At 42.8% G+C, this 25,512-nt stretch overlaps 1 protein-coding gene across 1 annotated transcript in view; it reads left to right on the plus strand.

Moving 5' to 3' along the window:
- ITGA1 (integrin subunit alpha 1) overlaps window positions 1-25,512 on the plus strand; it is a 118,519-nt gene that overhangs the window by 69,476 nt on the left and 23,531 nt on the right. Inside the window, exons 10-20 of the mRNA XM_065406048.1 lie at window positions 843-916; window positions 2,403-2,547; window positions 3,974-4,116; window positions 7,623-7,766; window positions 14,388-14,642; window positions 16,336-16,466; window positions 21,020-21,186; window positions 21,530-21,666; window positions 23,346-23,456; window positions 24,074-24,159; window positions 24,356-24,491. Coding sequence (XP_065262120.1) covers window positions 843-916; window positions 2,403-2,547; window positions 3,974-4,116; window positions 7,623-7,766; window positions 14,388-14,642; window positions 16,336-16,466; window positions 21,020-21,186; window positions 21,530-21,666; window positions 23,346-23,456; window positions 24,074-24,159; window positions 24,356-24,491 — 1,529 coding nt within the window. The remainder of the gene's footprint in view (window positions 1-842; window positions 917-2,402; window positions 2,548-3,973; window positions 4,117-7,622; window positions 7,767-14,387; window positions 14,643-16,335; window positions 16,467-21,019; window positions 21,187-21,529; window positions 21,667-23,345; window positions 23,457-24,073; window positions 24,160-24,355; window positions 24,492-25,512) is intronic.

Here is a 25,512-nt window from a genome sequence, read left to right on the forward strand (position 1 = left end):
TTATAAAGTGGTCTGACCAGAGGGCCAGAACACTCCTCTGGCCAGAGTAAGCCAAAGAAGACACTGGGGAAAATGAGGCAGTGTTGCTGCATTACTATATCTGGCCACAAGTGGTGCACTGGAGTGGCAACTTTGCTACATTTTCATTAAAGCTGCCTACCATTTTTGAGTATTTGAGAGAAAAACAAAGGTTGCACAAATAGGGGTTTTATTGTTTACTTAGCTCAAGTGAAAAATAGCTGGGCCAATTTTGATCAGACATACCAAACATATTTACCATTAGGCTGCAGCGGCGGCCTGGGGCGGCAAGCCGCGGGGGGTGCCCTGCCGGTCGCTGTGAGGGCGGCAGTCAGGCTGCCTTCGGCGGCATGCCTGCGGGAGGTCCGCCGGTCCCGCGGATTCAGCGGCAATTCGGCAGCGGGTACGCCGAAGCCGCGGGACCGTCGGACCTCCCGCAGGCGTGCCACCGAAGCCGCGGGACCGAGGACCTCCCACAGGCATGGCGCCGAAGGCAGCCTACCTGCCATGCTTGGGGCGGCAAAAAAGCTAGAGCCTGTTGGGCTGAGGTCAGTCCAAACATTATTTTAAAACAAATTATAATACAATACGTTAGAATGGATACAATGCACTAGAGTGGAAACAGCTTCTTGTTCTTAACAGTAGCACTAATGACTCAGGCCATTAAGTCTGTAATGTTCATTAAATAACGATGCACAATAAACTGTGTTTAGTGAACGGTCTAGTTAATTGCATCATCTCATCCCATCAGGTCAGAGTTTTCATTATATTCTTTTATACTGAAACCATAACATGTTTAAAACTTAAAATGTCCTGTTTGATAGCTACAACAGACCAGCTGGCAGCCTCGTTTGAAATGGAAATGTCTCAAGCTGGCTTCAGTGCTCATTATTCCCAGGTAAATGGACTGTTTGGATGTAAAAAATATTTTTAGAAGGGAAGCAGCTGTTTATTGGTTAATGCATGGATTTGGAATTAGGATTCCTGGATTCTGTGCACAATTTTGTTACTGATTTGCTGTATCACATTTTGGAGCTCTCAATAACTCAGTCATTTGTAAAATGGATGTAAAAATATTTATAAGAATAAGTAATTCCCTCACAGTGTTTTGTGAATCTAAATTAATTAATGCTCACATAGCACCATTAAATCAGCAAATGGTTTTCTATAAATGCAAATTGTTGTTATTGTATTTTAAAAGTAAGAGATGTTATGCCATCTCTTGGAAGGATTTCATATTATTAAATGACAGTTTTAACCATAAAATAGTGAAATATATAAGTTCCATATTACTAGAGGTATAGCATATTTTAATACATTGACTATTTCAAATACAGAAATTCTAAGTGGTAAATATTAATGGAACATCAGTGCAGGGTACTGAAAACTGATAGTAACCAGAAATCATTAACTCTTTATTTATTTTAGAAAATAATATTGTGCCCATTGTGATGATCTAGACAATGTACAAAATTAAAATGTCAATTAAATACTAGGCCCAAAGGATGGAAAGACCTCCACCCTAAGAAAAAAAATAGAGGCAAAGGAAAACAACACAAAGAGAGAGGGAATGAACTGGCGAGTTCATCAGATGAACTGGCCCATGTGAAACCCCCACAGGTTTGAATGCAGTTAGAGTTTAGCATTGATGAAAACTGAGCAACAGACTTTGTTTCATTTGACCTTGCACAAATACTCTGTTTCAGAAATACAATCTCTCCACTTTTACATTGAGGGATATAAAATATAACATGGTAATTATGATTCAGAGAGATCATTAGCCCTTGCACACAGATATTATCCAGACTGACAGCCAAAGGAAGGCTTAAGATCCATTTGGTACTGTATATGGTTGCAGTAGCCAAAGGGTCGAACTGCCAAGATCAGAACCTCATTGCAGGAATGGATTTGTTGGTATTTCAGCAGACTGGAAATGGGACACCTTTACTTTTTCTGGAAGGCCAGATTGACTCCTGCAGGCACAAAAGATCAGCAGATCCACCCCCAGGGGTTTAAAATCCATCTGGAGATCAATAGAAGCACTGTACTAAGAGGCTACCCATTTAATGGCATTAAATGAGTGCATTTCCCAGCTGGCCTTGCCCTGGCTACTTTTGCTGTCTTGCTTATGCTATCTGGCTCTGCAGCCCCCAGTGGAATAAGGCATATTCCACTTTGCCTTTACTCCTTTGGCCCAAAGTTGTTAATAAAAATGGGATGAAAAGTGACTTCACTTTATGATTGTGAGGAACTACTAATGTATGAAAGGCAAGGCTAAATATTGCACGTATATGTGAAACAAAAATCAAAGAATATCAAAGAAAATCCAGAGATGATGATTATGGTTCCTGTAAAGAGCAATGGTTTTTTTTTCTGCATGTAAGGACTGGATCATGCTTGGAGCAGTTGGAGCATATGACTGGAATGGGACAGTAATCATGCAAAAAGACAGCGTGGTTTTAATGCCAAGAAATGATACATTTCGTGACAAGTCTTCAGAAAGAAATGAACCTCTTGCAGCTTATCTAGGTAAGAGAAATGATCCTGCTGAAACCTTTGACCTATGAATTTTGTGTGTTCTCTCTAAAACTCTTCCAAAAATATATTCCCTACAAAATACAGTCCTGGCTTCCAGGTGGCCAGGAAGATTTGGACTCAGGGGCATGTCTAAAATATAATATTTTATCATATTAGAACCTGAGTATGACCAGTCGACTTAGATGACACAATATGACCATGACTCTGCAGTCAATGTAGACCAGGAAACACCCAAACCCTTTGGGTCAGTCTAGACCAGGGGTCGGCAACGTTTGGCACGCGGCTCGCCAGGGTAAGCACCCTAGCAGGCCGGGCCAGTTTATTTACCTGCTGACGTGGCAGGTTCGGCCGATCGCGGCGCCACTGGCTGCGGTTCGCCGTCCCGGGCCAATGGGGGGCGGCGGGAAGCCGCGGCCAGCACATCCCTCGCCCGCGCCGCTTCCCGCCGCCCCCATTGGCCCGGGAGGGCAAACCTGCCACATCAGCAGGTAAATAAACTGGCCCGGCCCGCTAGGGTGCTTACCCTGGCGAGCTGCGTGCCAAACGTTGCCGACCCCTGGTCTAGACTGCAGTTGAGAGCAAGCTTCCCAGCCCGAGCAGATTGACTCGTGCTAGTTTGGCTCAAGCTAACATGCTAAAAATAGCAGTGTGGACATTACAGCACCAGCGGAGGCTCAGGCTAATCACTTGAGCTCAGACCCAGGGGAGTTGATCCAAGGTAGCAGGGGTCCATTTACCTGGGCTAGAAGGCTCACTCCCAGTTGCAGTGTAGATATAACACCGACAGACCCATGTCGTCGGTGGGCAGGATCGAACCAGGGACCTTTGGAGCTTAGTGCATGAGCTAAAAGCCAACTGGCTGTTAGCTAAGGCTAGGTCTACACTACAGCGGGGGTCCGACCTAAGATACGCAACTTCAGCTACGTGAATACCGTAGCTGAAGTTGCGTATTTTAGGTCGGCTTACCTAGCGGTGAGGACGCGGGAAAGTCGACCGCTGCCGCGCTGCCGCCGACTCCGCTGCCGCCTCCTGCCGAGGTGGATTTCCGGAGTCGACGGCAGAGCGATCAGGGATCGATTTTACCGCGTCTTCACTAGACGCGGTAAGCCGATCCCCGATAAACCGATTGCTACCCGCCGGATCGGCGGGTAGTGAAGACAAAGCCTAAGGCTGTAGAGCAGACTCATTTAACTCTCTCTAAGTGGTCTTGGTGCCACTAGATGGGACAGAACACCACACCCAGAAGGTGTGTGGGTTACATAGACACACCCTTACACATCTGCTAGCAGGGCCTCGTGGAAACAAAGTTACACTTGTATGTGTTTTTGCAGTATTGGACCTTAAGATTTTGAATCACAGCAATTATTGCTGCTGCAGTCTGTAAGTGTTACATCTTGAATTATTTTACTTCTCCTAGGATACACTGTAAATTCAGCATCGACACCTGGAGATGTGCTATACATTGCTGGGCAACCTCGCTATAATCACACAGGCCAAGTTATCATTTACAAAATAGTAGGAGGAGATGTAAAAATACTACAGCGGTTAAATGGAGAACAAGTAAGCATGTATTTCACAGTTAAAATGCAGGTGGAATATAGTAAAAAAAACTGTTCACAATTTAATTTGAATGAAAACTATGGATCAGAAAAGCATCTTAGGGAAATTCATAACATATAAGATGTTAACATGCTTACAGGATTCTCCTGTCTACTAAAGAATGCAAAATGGACTTAAACCAACCAGCTATTTCCCCAGGAGAATTCCCCGTGTACAGGGAATCTCAGCCAGTGTATAGCTAGTGGAGGTGGCATAGCCACCTCCTATACCAGCTGCTACTCCTTTCCCTGGGGAGGAGTGGGTATGGCAGGGCAGAGCAGGGGTGTGATTGAGCTAAATTCCACTACACTTGATCTCCCCACTAGTACAAATTCTGCAGCACCTTGTACTAGTGGTGAAAGTTACAGTAGGCCCCCTGCTGCTTTAAATTCCACTGGGCAGCCAGGGACCAGGGAATCACAACCAGCTTCACTGCTGCCATTGTCAAGTATGCCTGAGAACAGCTCGGATGTGGTTGAGAATTGTGATATTTGTATATTGAAGGCAAGAGAGACCTTTTTAATACTCATCCAAATTTCATACTGTGTCATCATAATGAACTTTTATTATGATTAAATTTGTAAAGCTTATACATTAGTTTAGTAGAAAGCTAGAGTCTAACTGTGTTCTTGATACACAATTTCAGGTATATCATGCAATCTTCTTTTAGATGTGTGCACACACACACAGATAAACACACAAACACCCTACATTAAAAGAACATTTAAGTTGCAAAGTTACACACTCAAAATTTAGGAGATATCCAAATTAAGGTTATCTGTGCAACCTTAATTCAGGCTCTGTGTGCATATGCATTGTGATACAGTCTTTAATTACATGATTGCATACATTTTTTTTCCACAGGTACACTGCCTCATTCAGTGCACAAGATGGATGTCGCTCATTTTATGAACAGCTATTCAATATTTTGTTTTCTTCATTCAGTGTGTGGCCCCATATCTTATTTATTGTACATTACTCAAACCCCAATTTCCCAGGACCTCATTCAACTGCCTTAACCATGAGTAAGGCTGCAAGTCTGTCACCGAGGTCATGGAAGTCACGGATTCCGTGACTTCCTGCGACCTCCGTGACTTCTGCAGCGGCCGGTGAGGCTGACCCCAGGGCTGCCCGAGCAACTGGGGCAGTCCCGGGGCTAGCCACACCAGACACTGCTCGGGCGGCCTGAGACCAGCCACCCTGGTTGCTGCTGGAGCAGCCCCAGGGCCAGGCATACCGGCCACTGCTTGGGCGGCCCTGGGGCCAGCCGCACCGGCCGCTGCTTAAGTAGCCTGCGGTGCCCAGGCCTCCCCGGAGCAGCTGCGGTTCCCAGGCCACCGCACCCCCAAGCACCAGCTGTGCTCCAGGTCACCCACCCCTGCCCTGGAGCACCAGCGGTGCCCCTAGCACACATCCCTGCTGCTCCAGAGCAACAACGGCGCCTTGGAGCACCTCCTCCCCCCAGAGCAGCAGCAACGCCCTGGAGCCCCCCCGAGAGCACCTAAGATTTCATGAGGGGTATTTATAGTACAAGTCATGGACAGGTCATGGGCCGTGAATTTTTGTTTATTGCCCGTGACCTGTCCATGACTTTTACTAAAAATACTGCTGTGACTAAATCTTAGACTTAACCATGAGTCACTCCTTTCTCATCCTGTAATCCCCGGCCTCATTCACTACACATCTTCCAACTTCTGCAGCAAATAAGAGAGGGGTCACTACACAACCCTGATCCTTCCTCAGAGCAGTTCCATCTGGTGCACTGAATGAGGCAGGAGTCCTCTGGAAAAACTACTATGTGGTCATGTAATTAAAGACTATATCAAAATACAAATGCACCAGGGGGCCAAATTAAGGGTGCACAGGCAACCCTAATTCTGGCATTTCCTAGCTTCTGAGTGCTTGGCATTGCAATCTTATTAATAGCCTTTAATCAGTTTTTTTTGGGGGGGGGGGGTGGGAGGGGAGATTTCCTAGGTTTTTAAAAAAGCAAACTGAAACATCAGAAATTCCATCATATGGCATCATATTGACATCCACATGGTTCATCAGCTGAGTTGGGACCTTTAGATCCACTGTACAGATCTCAGCCTCTTGAACTAATGGAGTAAAGGATAGCAATAGCAGATTGTCATCCTCTATGTGGAGCAGCCCCAGAGGGGGATGAGAACATACACTGCCAATGAGTGACATAGATACTTGCTGACAGCTGAGGAATGGTGAGACTCAAGAGTCTTGCATTCCATTCCAGGCTTTGAAGGGAAGTGTACTCTAGTAGTCACAGAACCTTCTGCCTGTTTTCTTACCCAAGCTTGACCCTTTCTGTCCTGTTTCCTCCCATCTGTACCTGTCCCAGTCTTTACTCTTCCCCCACCCCCAGCTCCTCATCCCATCCCATTCTCCTTGCCTTCCCAGTCTCCACTCCTCAGGCTTCTCATGCTATTCCCAGTCTCTTTGTCAAGCCAGCACCACGCTTCCCTTCTCTTCCTAGCTCCACATCTGACCTGTCCCAACTGGATCCCAGTGCCACTCCCCATCCCCCCACACACATACAGAGTTTTCCTCACTGGCTCCCTGTCTCCTTGTCCAAGCAGTGCCAGCCTCCCCTCCATCTCCCCCGACACCAACTCCCAGGCCCAGTCTCCTTACCCAACAAATACTAGACTCTCCCCCCACATCCCAGTCATAGTTTTTTCTCTTCTGCCTCATGATGCTCCTTGTTCTAATATGCTCCTTTCCTTTCCCCCGAGTCTGGCTTTTGTGCGCTCTGGATTTGTGTCAAACAGCTTCCTCTTCCATGCTGTCTGGGTACCAGCAGAGAGGGTCACTGAGAGCACCAGAGAGACAGACTCCTCACTGTTACTTCCAGAGCACCCCATTCCACAGCGGCAAAAGCAGGAATTATAGGGAATGTCTGGCTTTGCTCCCCATATCCCTGGGCTTCAGCATGCTCATTTTCTTTGTGGGGATGGTGTATGAATAGTCTGGTCACACGTAGGAGTTATGGAGGGTGGAGCACTAAACTAATTCTCTACTAAAACTAAAAACAGATATTTTTCAAAGGCTTATAACTTGTCCACATTTGGGCAGATTTTCACAGGAAGAGCAAAAGGCACATCCCTGACAGAAAGGCCACTCCCTACCAAATTTCAATTCCCTGCCCCAAAGCAAGGGGGTGCTAAAGCAGTTCAAGGGAAAGGTCCCCACATTTTTTCTAAAGGGCAAAAAAACATATTTCTCTAGTCTGATTCTCAGAAATTGGTGGACCATTTTGGCTGAAATTTTCCAGAAAATGCAGCTTAAAGCAGAAACTTCACTTGTAAAATTTCAGCCCAAATGGTTAATGTCTCACAAAGATATATGCAACTGAAAACAGGGTCTTATAATGGGAAATGTTGAGCCTCTGTAATATTAGGTAGTGCTACCAGTCTCGCCTATAATAAATATATCGTATGTTTTTATTGCAGATTGGGTCATACTTTGGGAGTGTTATTACTACAATTGACATCAATAAAGACTCATTTACAGACATTCTGCTAGTTGGAGCTCCTATGTACATGGGAACTGAAAAAGAGGAACAAGGAAAAGTGTATGTGTATTCTTTGAACAAGGTAACAGCGATACAGTTATTGGCTGGGGAAAAGGGATATGCTCATTAGTTTCTTTGGATCCCTTATTTGAACAAATAATTTGATTAAAATCTTGACTTGGGGATACTCAAATGACAGAAGGTGAGGGAGGTGGCCTACAAAAAGAGGAAAAAGAAAAAGATTTTTTTTAATGACAAATCTTGTTAAATTACCAGCACACAATACAGAGTAGTTCCAAGGAATCTAAAGTAGTATTTTATATGGCTAAGAAATGCATCCTCAGTAGAGCTGGGCGAAAACTGAGTTCAGCCCCCATTCATACTACAACTTTCAACCAGGTTGTCAACAAATTAGGGAAAAACCTTGCTGTACCTGGGGTTTCCTGAGTTAGTTACAACTGCAGTGTGAATGGAACTTGTTGAGTCTTCCTGCTTAAAGAGGAAGGATGATTAGAGTGCTAGCCTGGGTCAGGGGAGAATGGGTTCAGTTCCTTGCTCTGCCACATACTTCCTGCTTGACTCTGGACTTGTCCACATGGGGACACTCAGGGAAATTAATCTAAATTAATGGTTGAAATAGATTATTAGTTAAACCACATTAAGCCCCTTTGTGGACACTATGAATCAGAAGTTAAATGGCCTTTAGCTTAAGCTAAATCAAATTAAGGCTGCTTTAATTCTGAATCAAAGTGTCCACACAGGGGTTTAATCTGGTTTAACTAATCCACTTTAAATTCATATCTTTAGTTAATTTAAGGTAATTTTCCCGAGTGTCCCCATGTAGACAAGCCCCAAGTGCATCCATAAAATAGGTGTAATAGTGCTCCCATACTTTACAGGGGTGCTGTTAGGATGAACATATTAAAGATTGTGAGGTGTGGCGATATTACACTGATAGGGCCCAGGTAGATTCGGATTCACTTCGTTCTCTAACTTCGCAATGATATTCCTGAATGTTCTTCTTCAAATGATTGTCCACGTGGATTCCATTCTTGAGGCGCATGTGCCCTATTCAAATAAGATCAGATTCTTTTGACCAGCAGTGTCTGTTGGGGCTATGCTTGTGCCCTAGATGTCTTCATGCTCCCCTATCCCCACTCCCAGTCATAAAGGGTACTGAGAGCCCAACCATCCCTTAGTTTTTTCTTACTGCCCAAAGCTGTGAGATAGAACCCTTGCAGCGTCTGCCTGCATCTCTATGACTGTTGCAGTTAGCGTTAGTGATTTGTTAGTTATGAGGTAGTTAGTTAACTTTTATTTTGCCCAGTGGCTTAAAAAAAGAACATTTTTATTAATTTTCCTTATATAGTTAATTGGCTCAGGGCCCCAGTCCCCCAGTAATGGGAAAGCTGCATCTTCGGAGTTTAAGACATGCTCCTCATGATGCTTCTGTGCCACTCAACAATAGGCACTCTAAATGCCTGATTTGTTTAGGTGAAGGGCATATCCCTGACCATTGCTCAAGCTGCCGCTCTTTTTCCAAGCACACACAGAAGGGATGCCAGCCTAAGGTTATATTTTCTGGAGTAGGGATAGGAAAGAGCCTCACTCCAGAGATAAGGATACCCTCAGAACTGGGTCACAATTGTCGACATGTGTTAGGGCTTGTGTTGAACTTTGCAGTGGAAGGGCAGCCATTGGCCTAAGATGGGTTCCTCTGGACTCCGATGCCAGCAGTACCAGCTAAATCTAAATCCACTGACCGCCTTTCCTTCAGTACTGACTTTTTGATACCCACAGGACCCAGTGAACTGATATCATCCTTTTTGACACCTATGGCCTATTTGAGACCAAGTGAGCCTGGTACCAGAGTCCCCCCTGCTGACTCATACAACATCAGCTGTGCTAACTAAGCCTTCAGTCACTGAAATTACAGGACCACATACAGCTATGCAGTACCATCTACTTCACCTACCCAGATAGAAGGGTGCAGGAGTTCCCTAGCACAGCAGAATGGGAGCCCCACCACTGGAGGAGGGGTATGTCTTCTCCATCATAGAGACTCATTTCCTGTTCATCCCCCTCCATGGGAAGCACACTGAGAGTCAGGGAGGGATTAGACAGTGAAATTCATGGCCAAGACCCTTGACATCTCACTGGAAGCAATGCAAGAGAAGTCACACAATCAGCTAGATATTCTGTACCGTTCCATATCTGGTAGATTCACCATATGTGTTAATGAGGGACTGTTGCAAGGACGAGGGGCAGACTCCAGCATCAATATCTGTCACTTCAAAGAGGGTGGATAGATGGTACCAAGTTCATCACAAGGGCTTTGAGGAAGCCCCTCACAAGGGCTACTATTCACTTCTGGGGCCAAGCTCACTTGTCATAGCAGCTGTTCAGGAAAGATCTAAGCAGAAAGGGTCTTATAAACAACACCAAGGGAAAAGGATCATAAAAGAGTGGATCTGTTCAGCAAAAAAGTCTACTCCTCTGACAGTTTCCAGATATGCATTGCCAACTGCCAGGTGCTTCTGGCAAAATGTGACTATCTGCCCTGGGACAATTTGTCTCAATTTATAGAAAGACCTCTTGCAGGAGCACACGGAAGAACTAAAATTCATCATGCTAGAGGCACAGCTGATAGCTGGAACTTCCCTGCAAGCTGCTTTGGATGTGTCTGAGACATCTGCATACATCATGACCACACTGGGGGCAATGAGAAGATCCTCCTGGTGCTAGTCACTGGGGATACCAAGGGAGGTCCAAATCATTTGAGGATTTTCCATTTGAGGACTGCAATCTCTTCAACTCAAAGACCAACAAGTCCTTCCACTCATTAAAGGACTCTAGAGCCACTTTGTGTTCTCTAGTCTAGTACACGCCAAAGAGAAAGCAAGCCAGACCTCAAGCCTCCTTCAGCCAGCATTCCTATGCTTCATACTACTATTACCCAGAGGGGGCTCTGGAGCTACCAAGGAAGAAGTAGAGGTTCCAATACAGATGACCCACTGCCTCTGACAGATATGACACATTTGATGTCTTTCTCTTGACAGCAGCTTTCACACCACAGTCAGAACCTTTGGAGATTTCTACCCTTCTCCTCCCCCACTTTGCCTCTTTCGGTAACTGCCTTCCTTTTTTTCAGTAGCCTGGATTGGGATCATCATGGACCAGTGGGTCCAAGAGACTGTCAGTAATGGATATTTGCATACAATTTCAGTCCCTTCCTACCCTCCACCCCCTTTTCCCATCCTCTTCAGGGACCCCTCACAAAATACCATTGAAGCAAGAAGTGGACTCTCTGCTGCATCTCAGAGCAACAAAACAGGTACCCTTAGAGTTCAGAGGTAGGCGGGTTTATTTCTACAATAGTATCATTCCAAAGAAGAAAGAAGGTTCAGTGTCTTAACTGCATATTTCCTATGAGTCAGATGTATCTCACATTTCTAGCAGGAATATCTCGGTATAAATACAGAGTCCTGCCCTTTGGCCTTTCCACAGCACGAAGGGTACTATCAAGTACTTGGCAGGTCATTTAAGGAGATGTATCCCATTGACAGGTTGATCTGAGGAAGATCATCCCCAGCAGGTAACAAACTCAATTCAAGTAACATTACACTGGGCTCAAAGTCAGTGAAAAATCCACACTAACCCTTAATCAAAGCATAGAGGTCATAGGAGTCACATTAGATTCTAGATCAGAAGAGCTTACCTCCCAAAAGAAAGATTCCAAACGATAGCTGACTTCATTAGCCAACTTCAAGCTCATCCAAAAACCTCAGTAAGAGCATGCCTCATACTTCTGGGACACATGTCCTTATGGTCCTATGTGACAGCTTGACAGACTTTGCCTATGCTTCATGCAAGGGTGATTGAAATCAGTGTCTACACAGCAGAGACCACATGGATGTGTTAGTCACAGTTCCACCCTCAAGAAGTCCTCTCCTCATTAGATTGGTGAAAAGACATCTCAGGTGTGCAAGGGACACATCAATGTACCCTTTTCTGCAACGTACCCTTTTCTGCATGTCAACATACCAAGACTCTGGTGACGGATGTCTCATCTCAGGGATAGGGGAATCATCTAAATCACTTTCAGACACAGGGCCTATGGTCAAGAAACTGGTCTGCACAAAAATGTCCTGGAACTCTGAGCTATCCACCTGGCATGCAAACCATTCCTGCCTCTATTCCAGGGATCCACAATGCAAGTGCTGACAGTCAACATCACACCTATGCATTATGTCACCCAGCAGTGGAGGAGCCAGATCATCTCTGCTCTGTCAGCAGGCTATTTGGTTCTGTGTTTAGTGTATTCATCACTCAATTATGCAACAGGCCCTGCATCTTCCATGCATTCAGAACTTGCTCCCATATCACCTCAACAGACATTTCTCAAACTACCACAAGTAGTACCAAATACCAGTTCTGGGTATTTGGTCTGGTGAACTCTCAGTGCAGTTCCTGATCACGTTGCCTGCTTTGCCCGACATAGTCACACAGCACAACAATCAGATCCTACATCCAGATCCACTATTGGGTCTACACCTGACAGCCTGGAAAATGTCACCCAGCAGTGGAGGAGCCAGATCATCTCTGCTCTGTCAGCAGGCTATTTGGTTCTGTGTTTAGTGTATTCATCACTCAATTATGCAACAGGCCCTGCATCTTCCATGCATTCAGAACTTGCTCCCATATCACCTCAACAGACATTTCTCAAACTACCACAAGTAGTACCAAATACCAGTTCTGGGTATTTGGTCTGGTGAACTCTCAGTGCAGTTCCTGATCACGTTGCCTGCTTTGCCCGACATAGTCACACAGCACAACAATCAGATCCTACATCCAGATCCACTATTGGGTCTACACCTGACAGCCTGGAAACTGGCTAGCCGACATCCACTGGAAGAAAGTGTTCAGTGGAAGTTCAGAACATTCTGCTCCAACGCAGGAAAGCCTCAACTAGACTGACTTTTATAAAGCTAAGTGGAAGAAGTCTTTTATTTGGGCGTCTCATCACCAGCTCCCCAACAATACCCATGTCAGCAATATTGGACTATTTCCTAGCCCTGAAACAATTGACTTTTTATTAGTTTCAGATGGATCTATCTAACAATAATATCTATGCATCACCCTCCTATCCAGGGCCACACTGTGTTTTCTTACCCTGCAGTGACCAGATTCCTTACAGGCCTCTTTCATGTTTTTTCTACAGTTCAGGAGCTCCATCCCACTTGGGACCTCAGCATAATATTAATAAGATTGATGGCCTCCCCCCTTTGAGCCCTTAGCAACCTGTTCTCTGTACCACCTATCTATGAAGACTGTCTTTTTAGTAGTCATTACATCAGCTTGAAGGATGGGGCGACTCAGGTCCATAGGTCGGTTCTTCTATACAGTGTTTCATAAGGACCGCTTTATTCTCAGGCCCAGCTTCCTGCCCAGAGTTGTTTCAGAATTCCATATGAACCAATTTATTAATCTCCGAGTTTTCTTCCATGAGGTTAACTCAACCCTAGGGGAAGTTATACTTGATGTAATAAGGGCATTGTCAAGACAAAATCATTCAGGAACACACGTAGGCTGTTTGTGACCTTTGCTTATAGGGTTAAGGATCTCACAATAGCATCATAGAAAGTATCAATATGGGTCTCTAAGTGTATAAGAGTATGTTACAGTTATCCAGGTTAGATCCACCTAGCCACATTACAGCTTATTCCACTAGAGGTCACGCAGCCTCTGCTATCTGATTGAAGAATTTCCCTATTTGTGAAATTTATACGGCTGGCAACATGGAGTTCAGTCCACACATTAACAGGTATTCTTTGATACAGGCTTCCAGATCAGATGCCTACTTTGGTAGGACTGTCCTGCAGGATTCCTAGTGTCCACCTCTACACAAACAGAAAACTGCTTGATGGCCATCAGAAGGGGAATCCATATGAATAATCCTTTGAAGAAGAAAGGATGGTTATGTCCCTTACAGTAACTGTGACTCTTTGAGATGTGTTGTCCACATGGATTCCACAACCTTCCCTCATTCCCTGCTGCTATAGAGACCTACTCCTCTGGCATTCTGTATTGACAAATGAACTGAGGGATGGTTGGGCACGCTCTGCCCTTTATGCCCTCAGGTGGGGGGGCTTGAGGACATCTAGAACCTGGCACAGCCCCAATGGACCCTGATGACCAAAAGAATCCAATCTTGCATTCATGGGGTGACTATTTCAGGGCTAGAAAACAACCCATACTTACCAAGACTGGAATTACAATATTCAGGACAACTGCCATTTGTGATCCAGAATAAACCTTGTTGTATCTTTCCGGTTCAGGGAACTTCTTTTGGAGAGAATACTTGCAGCAGCTTAAAGGGTTAAGTGGTTTAGTTAAAGTACCATACAGACACTATTAGAGGATGCTGTGCCTTCCTATGGCCCATTACTTCAGACAGCTGTCACAGACAGACAAACACACTGCAAATCTCTCCTTTCCTGCTTAGAGTCAGCATGGGAGCCAGAGTTTAGGAACCACAGCTTTTCACCATATATAGAATAATATTTTAACACCACATGGTTTCTGTTAAGTGATTTAACTTTGTGTAATGTATCTGTTTGTCTTGAATCCACGTGCTTTTAAAAGCCTGCTTTGCTGTAAAGTCAACAGCAGTCCCTAAACATTACATTTATCCTTTTCACAGACAACATTTGAATATCAGATGAGCCTTGAACCTATGAAGCAAACTTGCTGTTCATTGTTAAAGCACAGCTCCTGCAAAAATCACAAGAATGAACCTTGCGGTGCGCGCTTTGGGACTGCAATTGCTCCAGTAAAGGACCTCAACCTTGATGGGTTTAACGATATTGTAATAGGAGCGCCTTTAGAGGATGATCATCGAGGAGCTGTGTACATATATCATGGCAATGGCAGTAATATAAGGAAAGAATATGCCCAGGTAGGAGTCTGTGATAGAGTGTACAAACCCCACACTGGGCTACAAGGGGTTAAGGGACTATTTTGGGCGAAGCCAGCCCTGCTCTGCCACACCTGCAGCAAATGCTCCATCTGCTGGAGGAATTAAAAGGCAGGGAATTAGCTCATTTAGGTGGCAGATCTGGAGGTGAGCTGGGTGGCAGATCTGCAGCTAGCAGAGCAGAGCAGAGCAGAGCAGAGGGAAGCCTAAGACTCTGACACAGCTGCCCAAAGGGTCCTCCCTTCCCTCAGGGAGGACCCACCTCGGAGACAACCAGTGAAGGAAGTATCCTGTGGACTTTGGACATTGGTAACCCCCTCTTACTTATTCTGATTGGGTTTCCCCAACAGGGGAAAGCCTTGGACTAAGCTGATCCCAGGGGGGTGGACAAGAGGAAGAGGCCCAGGGAGGACAGCTTTAAGCAGCCTGGGTTTTCAGATTACTGGTAGCCCAAATGGTCCTGGGTTGGAGCCTGGTGGAATGGGAGAGCCTGGGCTCCCCTCCCTGCAATCCCCTTGGCAGTCAGAAGTTGCAGCCATGACCACTAGGCCACGCTCCCCAAGTGAGGACCGTTACAGAGTCAAACATATAGATTAGCAGCAGTTATAAGAACAGTGTGTTTTAACAGACATCCTTTGATTAGGCTGGAGTCATTACTCCTTTAGGGCTTGATCCAACACCTATTGAAATGAGTGGAAGTCTTTCCATTTACTCTGGATTGTTTCTTTACTACAGCACTCAATCCAACTGTAACTGTAACTATTGACTTCAGTCAGAGTTTGATAGACCCCATTGAAGTCAATGGGAGTTTTTTCACCAACTTCAGTAGGGTCAAATTGTGACCTCCGCAACCTCAACAGCTTCCTTTTAAGAATGCTAAGTACAGTTAAACTCATTCTGACTTTACTAAATTTGACTATTATGATCTATTGTTATAAAACACTTTTTCTTGTTTTTATCATGTCTTCTATTGTATTTTCATTAGAAACCTTCTAAATATGCTCTGTATGGATAGATAAAGGAGACACTTAACAATTCCTAAAGGATCCAGTGATGTAGCTGGGCATTTTATATTGTGCTCATCACCATGGTAACTCTTTTAGAAGGTCTATAACAGGGCGGCCAAACTTACTGACCCTCTGAGTCACATAAGACAATCTTCAGCAGTTCGAGAGCCAGGGCGAAGCTGCCGGGGCTCGGGACTTCAGCCCCGTGGGAGGTGCCTGCCGGGGCTTCAGCCCTGCTCCTGTTGAAGCCCCGAGCCCTGGCACGTGTACCCCGCAGAGCTGAAGCCTCGGACCCCACTGGGCAGAAGCCCTGAGCCCTGGCAGGTGCACCCCATGGGGCTGAAGCCTCGAGGCCCCGCTCCTCACTGGGCAGAAGCCCCTACCCCACCACCCCACTGTAAGACAGAGGTCCTGAGCTCTCCCCCTCCTTCCCACCAGTCTGGTAGGTGGAGAATGGGGAGGTGCATGGGGGGGGGGGCTCCGTGAGCTGCACTTTAATGGTAAAAGAGCTGCATGTGACTCACAAGCCACAGTTTGGCCACCCCTGGTCTATAATGAAAATTCAGTGTTAAAATTCTAAAAAGCCTATTCACACCCAACTCATCCATCCTTAATTTATTTATATGAGTTGTTGTATACTACATAATGCTATTAATTCTTTTTCACAGCGTATTCCATCAGGTGGAGATGGGGAAAAAGTGAAATTTTTTGGTCAGTCTATACATGGAGAAATGGATTTAAATGGTGATGGTCTAACGGATGTCACCATTGGAGGCCTTGGTGGTGCTGCCCTCTTTTGGTATGTATATTAAAAGCATTTGTTTAAAGGGGAAAAGCCTAAATCACCTGTAGATTGTTGGCTGTTCTCTGTTGGTAGACTAAAGTTTTCATGTTGACTGTTTTCCTTATTCCCTGTAGTGTTGTATTAATTTAGATGGAATAAAAGGGCCTAAAGAGTCATAGGCATGAATATGACCTGAAACTTTCCAACATTAAACAGAGTTAAACAAGGTTCAGGATTTGGTATACAGAGACCTCAGCCTACTTAGTACGTGCCATGGCAAACAAACCATCAAGCATCCTTTTATTAAAGTTACAGAAAAATAAGGAAAAGCAGTTAAAGCATTTGAAATGCAAAGCATTAAATAAGGTTTTCATTTTAACAACATTCCTTGTTCCCTGGAGAGAATCTTTAGAAGGAATTCCCACCTCTACCCCATCCCCCTCCACACCGTGTTTGACATTTTTATAGATGGTAATAATTGTTCTCTTTGGGAAAAGAGCTGGGCTAGAAGACACAACAAGTTGCGCGCGCACACACACACACACACACACACGTGGGAGAGAAAAAAATAGCAAAGAGAAAATACAGCTTCTCTCACTTCCAGCCTCACTGGGTGGAGAAACACAAGCACTGCTCATGGTCTTGTTAGTCACTCCAAGATCTGGCAAACTTGTACCAACATTGGGCAGTTTAGGGCATTGCATTTATCTTCCTGTTTCATGTCAGAGGTTTAGAGCAGTGTTGCAAAATATATAGTGTTGGCCAACTAAGCCAGACTCTTGTTAGACAGAAGGAAAAAAGGAGAGGGATAGCAAAGAGAAGAAATAAGGTGGGGAAGGAAAAGAACATACAAGTCTCACATCCCAGGTAGTATTTGGGATTTAGCCAAAGCCAGTGAAGGTGATGATGTAATCTGGTTCCCTCACTCAAGTCTGGTCTAGTCAGGACATCTTTCAGGATTAGTATGAAGAAGGTTGGGGTCCCAGGAGACAGAATGGGTAGCAGCCATGATAGTGAAGCTTGCTCCTTTCCCAGTCAACCAGCATCACAGTAGCTAGCTTTTCCTCTCAAAGTCTCTTTTTGAGGACCCCAAAAGGGGAATGATGAGCAGACTAGCCCATCCTTTCAGTATTGTCCATCTATTAGGCCTAGTTTCTAGCACATCAATTTTGGATTACTGATTTTCAGTTCTACACTTTTCTTGTTTACCAAACAGGATCTTAGCACATTCCTTGAGTTATATTAATAGGCCTTTTTGTTCAGACTAATTTATTTTTTCTGTCGCCTTTTTGCACCTTTTTCCTTCAATATTTGTTACAGGTTATTGTGACATCTTTTAAACTTACACTTACTTTTTACATTTGACCTTACAATTAGGGTAACTTTGTAGGCCCAATTATTATAGTTGTGTGTGTGTGTGTGTGTCCATTAAAATAATAATAGGTGCTTAACTTGTGCTAATTAATTAACATACACACTCCCGATTGAAGGGTGGACTATTGCAGGAAAACGATGTCTCTCACCTGTATTTGTACTTGTTTCATCTCATATTTTAGTATTATATATGGATCTTAATATTTCTAATGTCTCCCTGAGAGGAGAAATAATGAAAAAATGAAACTTGCTATATTATTAAAGTAATCATAATTTTAATTTTTTTATCTAAAAAAAAGACCCTATTCTTTTAGAATATAGACAAAATAGAACCTACAACATTTTCACTGAGCTAACTGTGGCTTAATATGTAATGGCAAAATTAAGCATACATTATTACATCCAAGGTCAAAAGAATAAATAACAAATCCTGCACTTCCTGTAATAATAGTAATTAAACATATAAAATCCTGTTCTAATTTAAATGAATACCTGAGACTAAATTTAGTATTTGTGATGAGTTGTGATTACTGTCTGAATGACAGCTAGTCTGTTCTAAGCAGATCCTATGTTTTGTTTCCCCATTTTTCTTCTTCCCCCTTCCAACCTACTTCTTTGTCTCATCCAATTGTCTTGTCTTTTAGGCCCCAGTTTCGCAATGGAACAACTCTCAGTGGGTAAAGTTAAGCATGTGTATAAGTCTTTGCAGGATCAGGGGCCTTAGACTGTCTCTCTTTGGGGCAGGGACTCAATGTTAACAACCCCAAAAGTTCAAAATCATGAGTCAGGCTCCAAAAATCATCAGATTTTCTTAACAATCATAAGAAATTTTAAAAATAATAGGTATGGGGTCGTCTTCTTTACATTCTGGCTTTTTAACCATTAAGGTGCCCTTGGGTTACATTTTCAAGCTTTTCTTTGTGACTACAAGGACTAGAAGCTTACTTTTTCTTTTTAAATGACAGCTAAGATTCTTACCTAATCAGTGATCTCCAGGAGCTGGGGCTTTAAGCAAAACACCAAATATCACAAGACTCATAACAAAATCATAAGAGTTGGCAGCATGGGGATTGTCATTTACTATATATGCCTGGTACAACGGAGGCCTGACCTGGTTGAGACATCTAGGTACTACAACATTAGATATGTTAAGTCATAATAGTGAAAGCAGATACAACTTCTGAAGCCAATGAATGTTGTGCCTGTTTATACTGGGCTGGATTTAACCCTTGAAGTCAATAAGAACAGGAGTACTTGTGGCACCTTAGAGACTAACAAATTTATTAGAGCATAAGCTTTCGTGGGCTACAACCCACTTCTTCGGATGCATATAGAGTGAAACATATATTGAGGAGATATATATACACACATACAGAGAGCATGAACAGGTGGGAGTTGTCTTACCAACTCTGAGAGGCCAATTAAGTAAGAGGGAAAAAAACTTTTGAAGTGATAATCAAGATAGCTCAGTACAGACAGTTTGATAAGAAGCATCTTATCAAGCATTCTTAAAACTACAATACCCACCTGCTGAAGTGAAAAAGCAGATTGACAGAGCCAGACGAGTACCCAGAAGTCACCTCCTACAAGACAGGGCCAACAAAGAAAATAACAGAACACCACTAGCTGTCACCTTCAGCCCCCAACTAAAACCTCTCCAGCGCATCATCAGAGATCTACAACCTATCCTGAAAGATGATCCTTTACTCTCACAGATCTTGGGAGACAGACCTGTCCTCGCTTACAGACAACCCCCCAACCTAAAGCAAATACTCACCAGCAACCACACATCACTGAACAAAAACACTGACCCAGGAACCTATCCTTGTAACAAAGCCCGATGCCAACTCTGTCCACATATCTATTCAAGTGACATCATCATAGGGCCTAATCACATCAGCCATACCATCAGGGGCTCGTTCACCTGCACATATACCAATGTGATATATGCCATCATGTGCCAGCAATGCCCCTCTGCCATGTACATTGGCCAAACCGGACAGTCTCTACGCAAAAGAATTAATGGACACAAATCTGACATCAGGAATCATAATACTCAAAAACCAGTGGGAGAACACTTTAACCTGTCTGGCCATTCTATGACAGACCTGCGGGTGGCTATCTTAAAACAGAAAAACTTCAAAAACAGACTCCAACGAGAGACTGCTGAGCTGGAATTGATATGCAAACTAGACACAATCAACTCAGGATTAAATAAGGACTGGGAATGGCTGAGCCATTACAAACATTGAATCTATCTCCCCTTTTAAGTATTTTCACACTTGCTTCTTATCAAACTGTCTGTACTGAGCTATCTTGATTATCACTTCAAAAGTTTTTTTTCCTCTTACTTAATTGGCCTCTCAGAGTTGGTAAGACAACTCCCACCTGTTCATGCTCTCTGTATGTGTGTGTATATATATATCTCCTCAATATATGTTTCACTCTATATGCATCCGAAGAAGTGGGTTGTAGCCCACGAAAGCTTATGCTCTAATAAATTTGTTAGTCTCTAAGGTGCCACAAGTACTCCTGTTCTTTTTGCGGATACAGACTAACACGGCTGCTACTCTGAAACTTGAAGTCAATGAAAGTTTTCATAGACAAATCAGTGTCGTCTTGTAAATACAGAGAATAGAAATCAGCATAACAAATAATCCTTCTGTCAAGACTTTACCAACCAGAATTTTGGACTTAGAACTACTTTTATTTTTTGCTATTAATACATTTTATGTTGCCTCAGTGTGGTTTTAATTTGCTGGCTTTTACATACTTTTCTGATGTTTGCAAAATAAGAAGTAAAAACCATTTTGGATAAAATTTTCAAAAGCACCAAAATGACTTAGCAGCCTAAGTCCCATTTCCGTTTGACTTACAATGAGATTTAGGCTCCTAAGTACCTAACAATCTCTTTAGAAAATGGGACTTAGGCTTCTAAGTCACTTAGCTGCTTCTGAAAATCTTATCCTTTGTGCATGTCTAAGGAAGGTCTGAAGAGTATTCCAGTAACTGCTCCCTTCCCATTATACAGTATACCTTTATAGTATGTAGAGTATATGTCATTATCTGCCTATATCACTATATACATGTTCAGTAATGTACAGTATTGCATAGTTTGACAAGTTTGTTTTTAAAATGCTAAAAGAATTACATTATTATTTAAGGGTCTTCTTTCCTATTGGTGTTTTCTTAAGGTCTCGTGATGTAGCTGAAGTAAATGTTTCCATGAATTTCATACCCAATAAAATCAATATAGAAAAGAAAAACTGTAATACGGATAAAAAAGAGACAGTATGCATAAATGCCACAATTTGTTTTGAAGTCAGACTAAAGTCTAAAGAAGATACAATATATGAAACCAGTAAGTAGACAGCACCAAGTCATCGAATCTTTGCATGAAAACCTGCTCTATTTGCATTTGGGTTTGATGGGTTTGTTTTGGGTTATTTGTTGTTTTGGTTTGTTTTTTGGTTTTGGTAGGTTGGTTTGGGTTCCCTCCTCCCCCCCAAAAAACAGCATGCAACTATGAAATTATTTTTTAAGTTTGGTATTCAACATTTATAACAAAATTAAAATTGTTAAAATGTTGTTAGTTTTTTTTTTGTTTTAAAACAGCAAAAATAAACTGGGAGAGAAGAGTAGGGAGATGTCTATTGCTTATAATCCTATCCACATAGGTTGTATTATTTCAATTATCTTTGTAGGTATACAGTATTGGGCTACACTTGATTCACAAAGACAGATACCTCGAAGCTTGTTCATGGAAAGTCAAGAAAGGAAGATACAAAAAAATATCACTGTCAAAGGGTCAGAATGTATTAAACATAACTTCTACGTGTTGGCAAGTAAATCATATAAAGTGGCTATATTTTCTCATTGTTACACTACAGTTATCTCTAAGTGCATTTTATTGCATTAATGCTAAAATAGATTAAAAAGGCTCCTTACATTCACAATCATTGTCAATAGCCAGTATACACATTATTAATCCAATTTCATAGTATTAATATTTCTTTGACTATATATTAAATTATCCTAGCTCAATTTATTTTTATTTCTTAGCTATTTATATTTAAAAGGCAAATAACACAATTGGGCTGAATTCATCAGCCATGTAAAGGATGGTGGATGACTTAGATGTGGGCAAAAGAGTCAGCGGAAAGATGTGAGATGAAAGTGTACTTTGCACATGTAACTCTAAATCTCCATAATTAGGGTTGGGACAGAGTATGTGTGAGATGACCAGAGCTAGACCTCTTTACTGTAAAAAAAGAAATGTAAAGCAGTTAGTATGAAAGGTCCATTATGATCATTGGCTTTATAGAATCAATAGGGATTTACACTATTTGATACCTATTCTTAAAACATCTAAAGCTGAATGCTCAAAAGGATTTAGGCATTGTGACACTGAGCCCAATGACTGGCCCAACTGACTCTTTACTCAGGAAAGAATGAGCGCACAATCATGAAAATGACTCTGTAGCCTGATGCTTGGAGTACTCACCCAGGATATGAGAGACCCAGCTTCCAGTCCCCCTGCTTCAATGATACTTTCATTATTTATCCACAGTGCAACATCTTCAACAGGAGAGACAGAGGAGCTCCCTATATCAGAATATCTCAAAGCCTAATGGTTAGAGTATCAAAGCTACTTTGTGTAAGTTCACTTATGGGAGCCCAATCCATTAGGCAGCCTGTGAGCACGTCTACTGCATTGGGCCTCTTGGGCGAGTTAGGGGGCCAAACACCTTGCTTCTCCTGGTCTGTGAATCATGCAGGGTCTTAGGCATCTGGACACTCACAGGGAGGCAGCAGTGCACATGCTCAGAAACACAGGTGCCTTGGGAGCTTTTACAGCAAAAACTCAGGTGGTGGGTGAGTTTAGATGCCTACAAGGTCATTGGGAGTTTTGTGTATCACAGTGGTCCCAGAACTGTGACATAGGCACCTAACATAGGGACTTAGGTGCCTAACTCCTTTTGTGTGCCCAGATCCTAGCAACTCCACAGTTGCTTGCTGAAAAAATTACCCTACTGGTATATGATGCATAACACATAGATTTGCTTGAACGTGCAATATGTGTAAGAATAATGGGCACAAATTCATCCCTGGCACAAAAGGGTACTCCATTCATGTCAGTGGGCCTCGTATCTGCCTATTCCAGGGCTACCTTTGGTTCATTGAGAAGAATAAAAGTAACTATAAATCTTGACGCTTTTAAGATGAGCTTGAATGATCGTGCATTGGTAGAGGGATGGACTAGATGACCTTTCGTGATCCTGTGGGATATGTATTTTGAAGGTTTTGTTTGGAAACATGCCGGTTTGTCATCATTAGCTAACTACACCAAGTTGTTCCTTTTTCAGATATTTTTCCTACACTGTGGTTCGGGTGAGAATGTGACTGAGAAATATAGCACCTGGGAGGTTCTCCATATTTATTCTCCTTTAGCGGCTTCCATACCAATGGTGGTTTTAAGGGAAAATTTCATAATAACAGTTTCATTTGTTTCATTTCTAGGACAAGCCTGATTTTCAGGACTCTGTAAAGGTTTTGTTGGAGTTCAATTTTTCCGATCCAGAGAATGGTCCAGTTCTCGATAGCGACCAGCCGAATGCAGTGTATGAATATGTAAGACATTAAGGTTCATTGCTAATATCTAGAGTATTTAAGATGAGATTCACCCCTCTCCAGACAGCCCCTGCAAGGCCCAGAGCTGGATGGCTTAGTCCATAAATTGGCTAGGGCTGGCCAGTGAGGGTGGAGGGGCTAGGCTGGGAGATGCATTCTCCCATGAAACCTCCATTGGTGAGGACTTTGACTTCAGTGGGATTTGAATCAGGTTGTGAAGCTCTAACTGAATTTTAAAGCTGAGTGACCTGCCCACATAGGACACTCAATGAAAGGAGGCAACTGTATCTAATCTACAAATTAGAGCAGGGGAATGTGTCAGGACTCATTGGTACTATTCACAATTTTGCCACTTATTCACTCTGTGATCTTGGGTAAATCACTTAACCTTTCTGTTCACCCATTTATAGGCATCCCCCTTCTGCAGTTGGGTAATAACACCTAACTATTTCACAGGGTCGAGGCTTCATTAACTAATACCAACAAAGGTCTCTATGACAGTCCTACAAAAGGTGTTTTATAATGTAAAATACGATAATGACTTGAAATGATGATACTTACATTTTGATTATACTTATAACAAAATGTGAATACAACTATCAATATTATTGTTGCAGATTCCTTTCACAAAAGACTGTGGAATAAAAAATAAATGTATTACAGATCTGGTTCTGAATATAACAGCAAGTATAGCTGGAGACAGGTAACTACACTGAAACTTAATATAGCTGCCATACTAATAAAATAGAGATTCTGTGCTCTAATAGAATACTAGTGATCAGTGTTTTCTCAATCAAAGACAAAACAGTATGACCATGGAAAAAGTTCCATAGCTTAATTTTTTTTATCAGTTTGGAAAGTAAAGATAATTAACACAATTCTTTTATTTTATTTTACAGTTCCCCTCCATTCATCATAAAGTCAAGCAATGATAAGTTCAACGTGTTACTGTCTGTCAAGAATAAAAAAGACAGTGCCTATAATACCAGAGTCTTAGTACAGTACTCTCCAAACATTATTTTTGCTGGAATTGAGGTATAGATTTTTCAATTTATTACAATCTGGGTTGGTGGAGAGATTTGAGGGGGTTGCTGTATTAATCTGCTAAACTAGGGACATCAATTTGAGAATTATCATGGGACTAAAATTTCTTAGGCCAGTACAAACCAAGCACCATTATGGCCTTTAAGGAAATGGGTGAGAAACGGTACTGTTCAATTGAAGATGGTGTCAGAGTAGTGAAGATACATAAGACCTAAATCTGCCTTCACTTACACAAGAGAGATGGGTGGGGGAGGTAATATCTTTTATTGGACCAACTTCTGTTGGTGAGAGGGACAAGCTTTCAAGCTTCACAGAGCTTCTCCTCATGTTCCTCAGCTTTAGTCTCGACACTCTGGTTATCTTCTCCAGACCTGAGGAAGAGCTCTGAAGTTTGAAAGCTCATCCCTTCTATCAACCGAAGTGGGTCCAATAAAAGATATTACCTCACCCACCTTGTCTCTCTTATATCCTGGGACCAACACAGCAAAAGCAGCAAAGCAAATTCACTTACATCAGGAAGATGGTGTAACTCTTTTGACTTAAAGGGACCATATTCATTGGTATAAGTGAGAGGAGAAATCAGTTCCATGAATGCAGTCTTGGAGGAGGCTGTGCATCAAGTCATCATAGTTGAAGGGCAAGAAGGAGCACCTACATCAGCAACAGTTGGGAAGAGGGGGATTATGAAATGCACGGGAAGGAGAGAATAACAATAGGTGCTTTGCTGACATTCTGATGTCCGGGGTATGAGGAAGCACCTTATCAGTTAAAACAAATATTAATAATAATAAACATGATGACCTCAGGGCTATAGAAAGTTAATGATAAACAATTCTGAAGTTACCAAGATGACCTGTTTGATTAGATGTCAAGGATTTAAAATGTTTTTGATCTATTTATCATGGGCCTGATTTTTAAAAATGTGCATGTAATTATGTGCCTAAGCTGTGTACACAGTTTCCACCATTATGTGTACAAATCAAGTATTTGTGCATACAAATGGCCAGTTGGA

The sequence above is a fragment of the Emys orbicularis genome, chromosome 6 (genome assembly GCF_028017835.1).
Source record: "Emys orbicularis isolate rEmyOrb1 chromosome 6, rEmyOrb1.hap1, whole genome shotgun sequence".
In the NCBI taxonomy this organism is placed as follows: Eukaryota; Metazoa; Chordata; order Testudines; family Emydidae; genus Emys; species Emys orbicularis.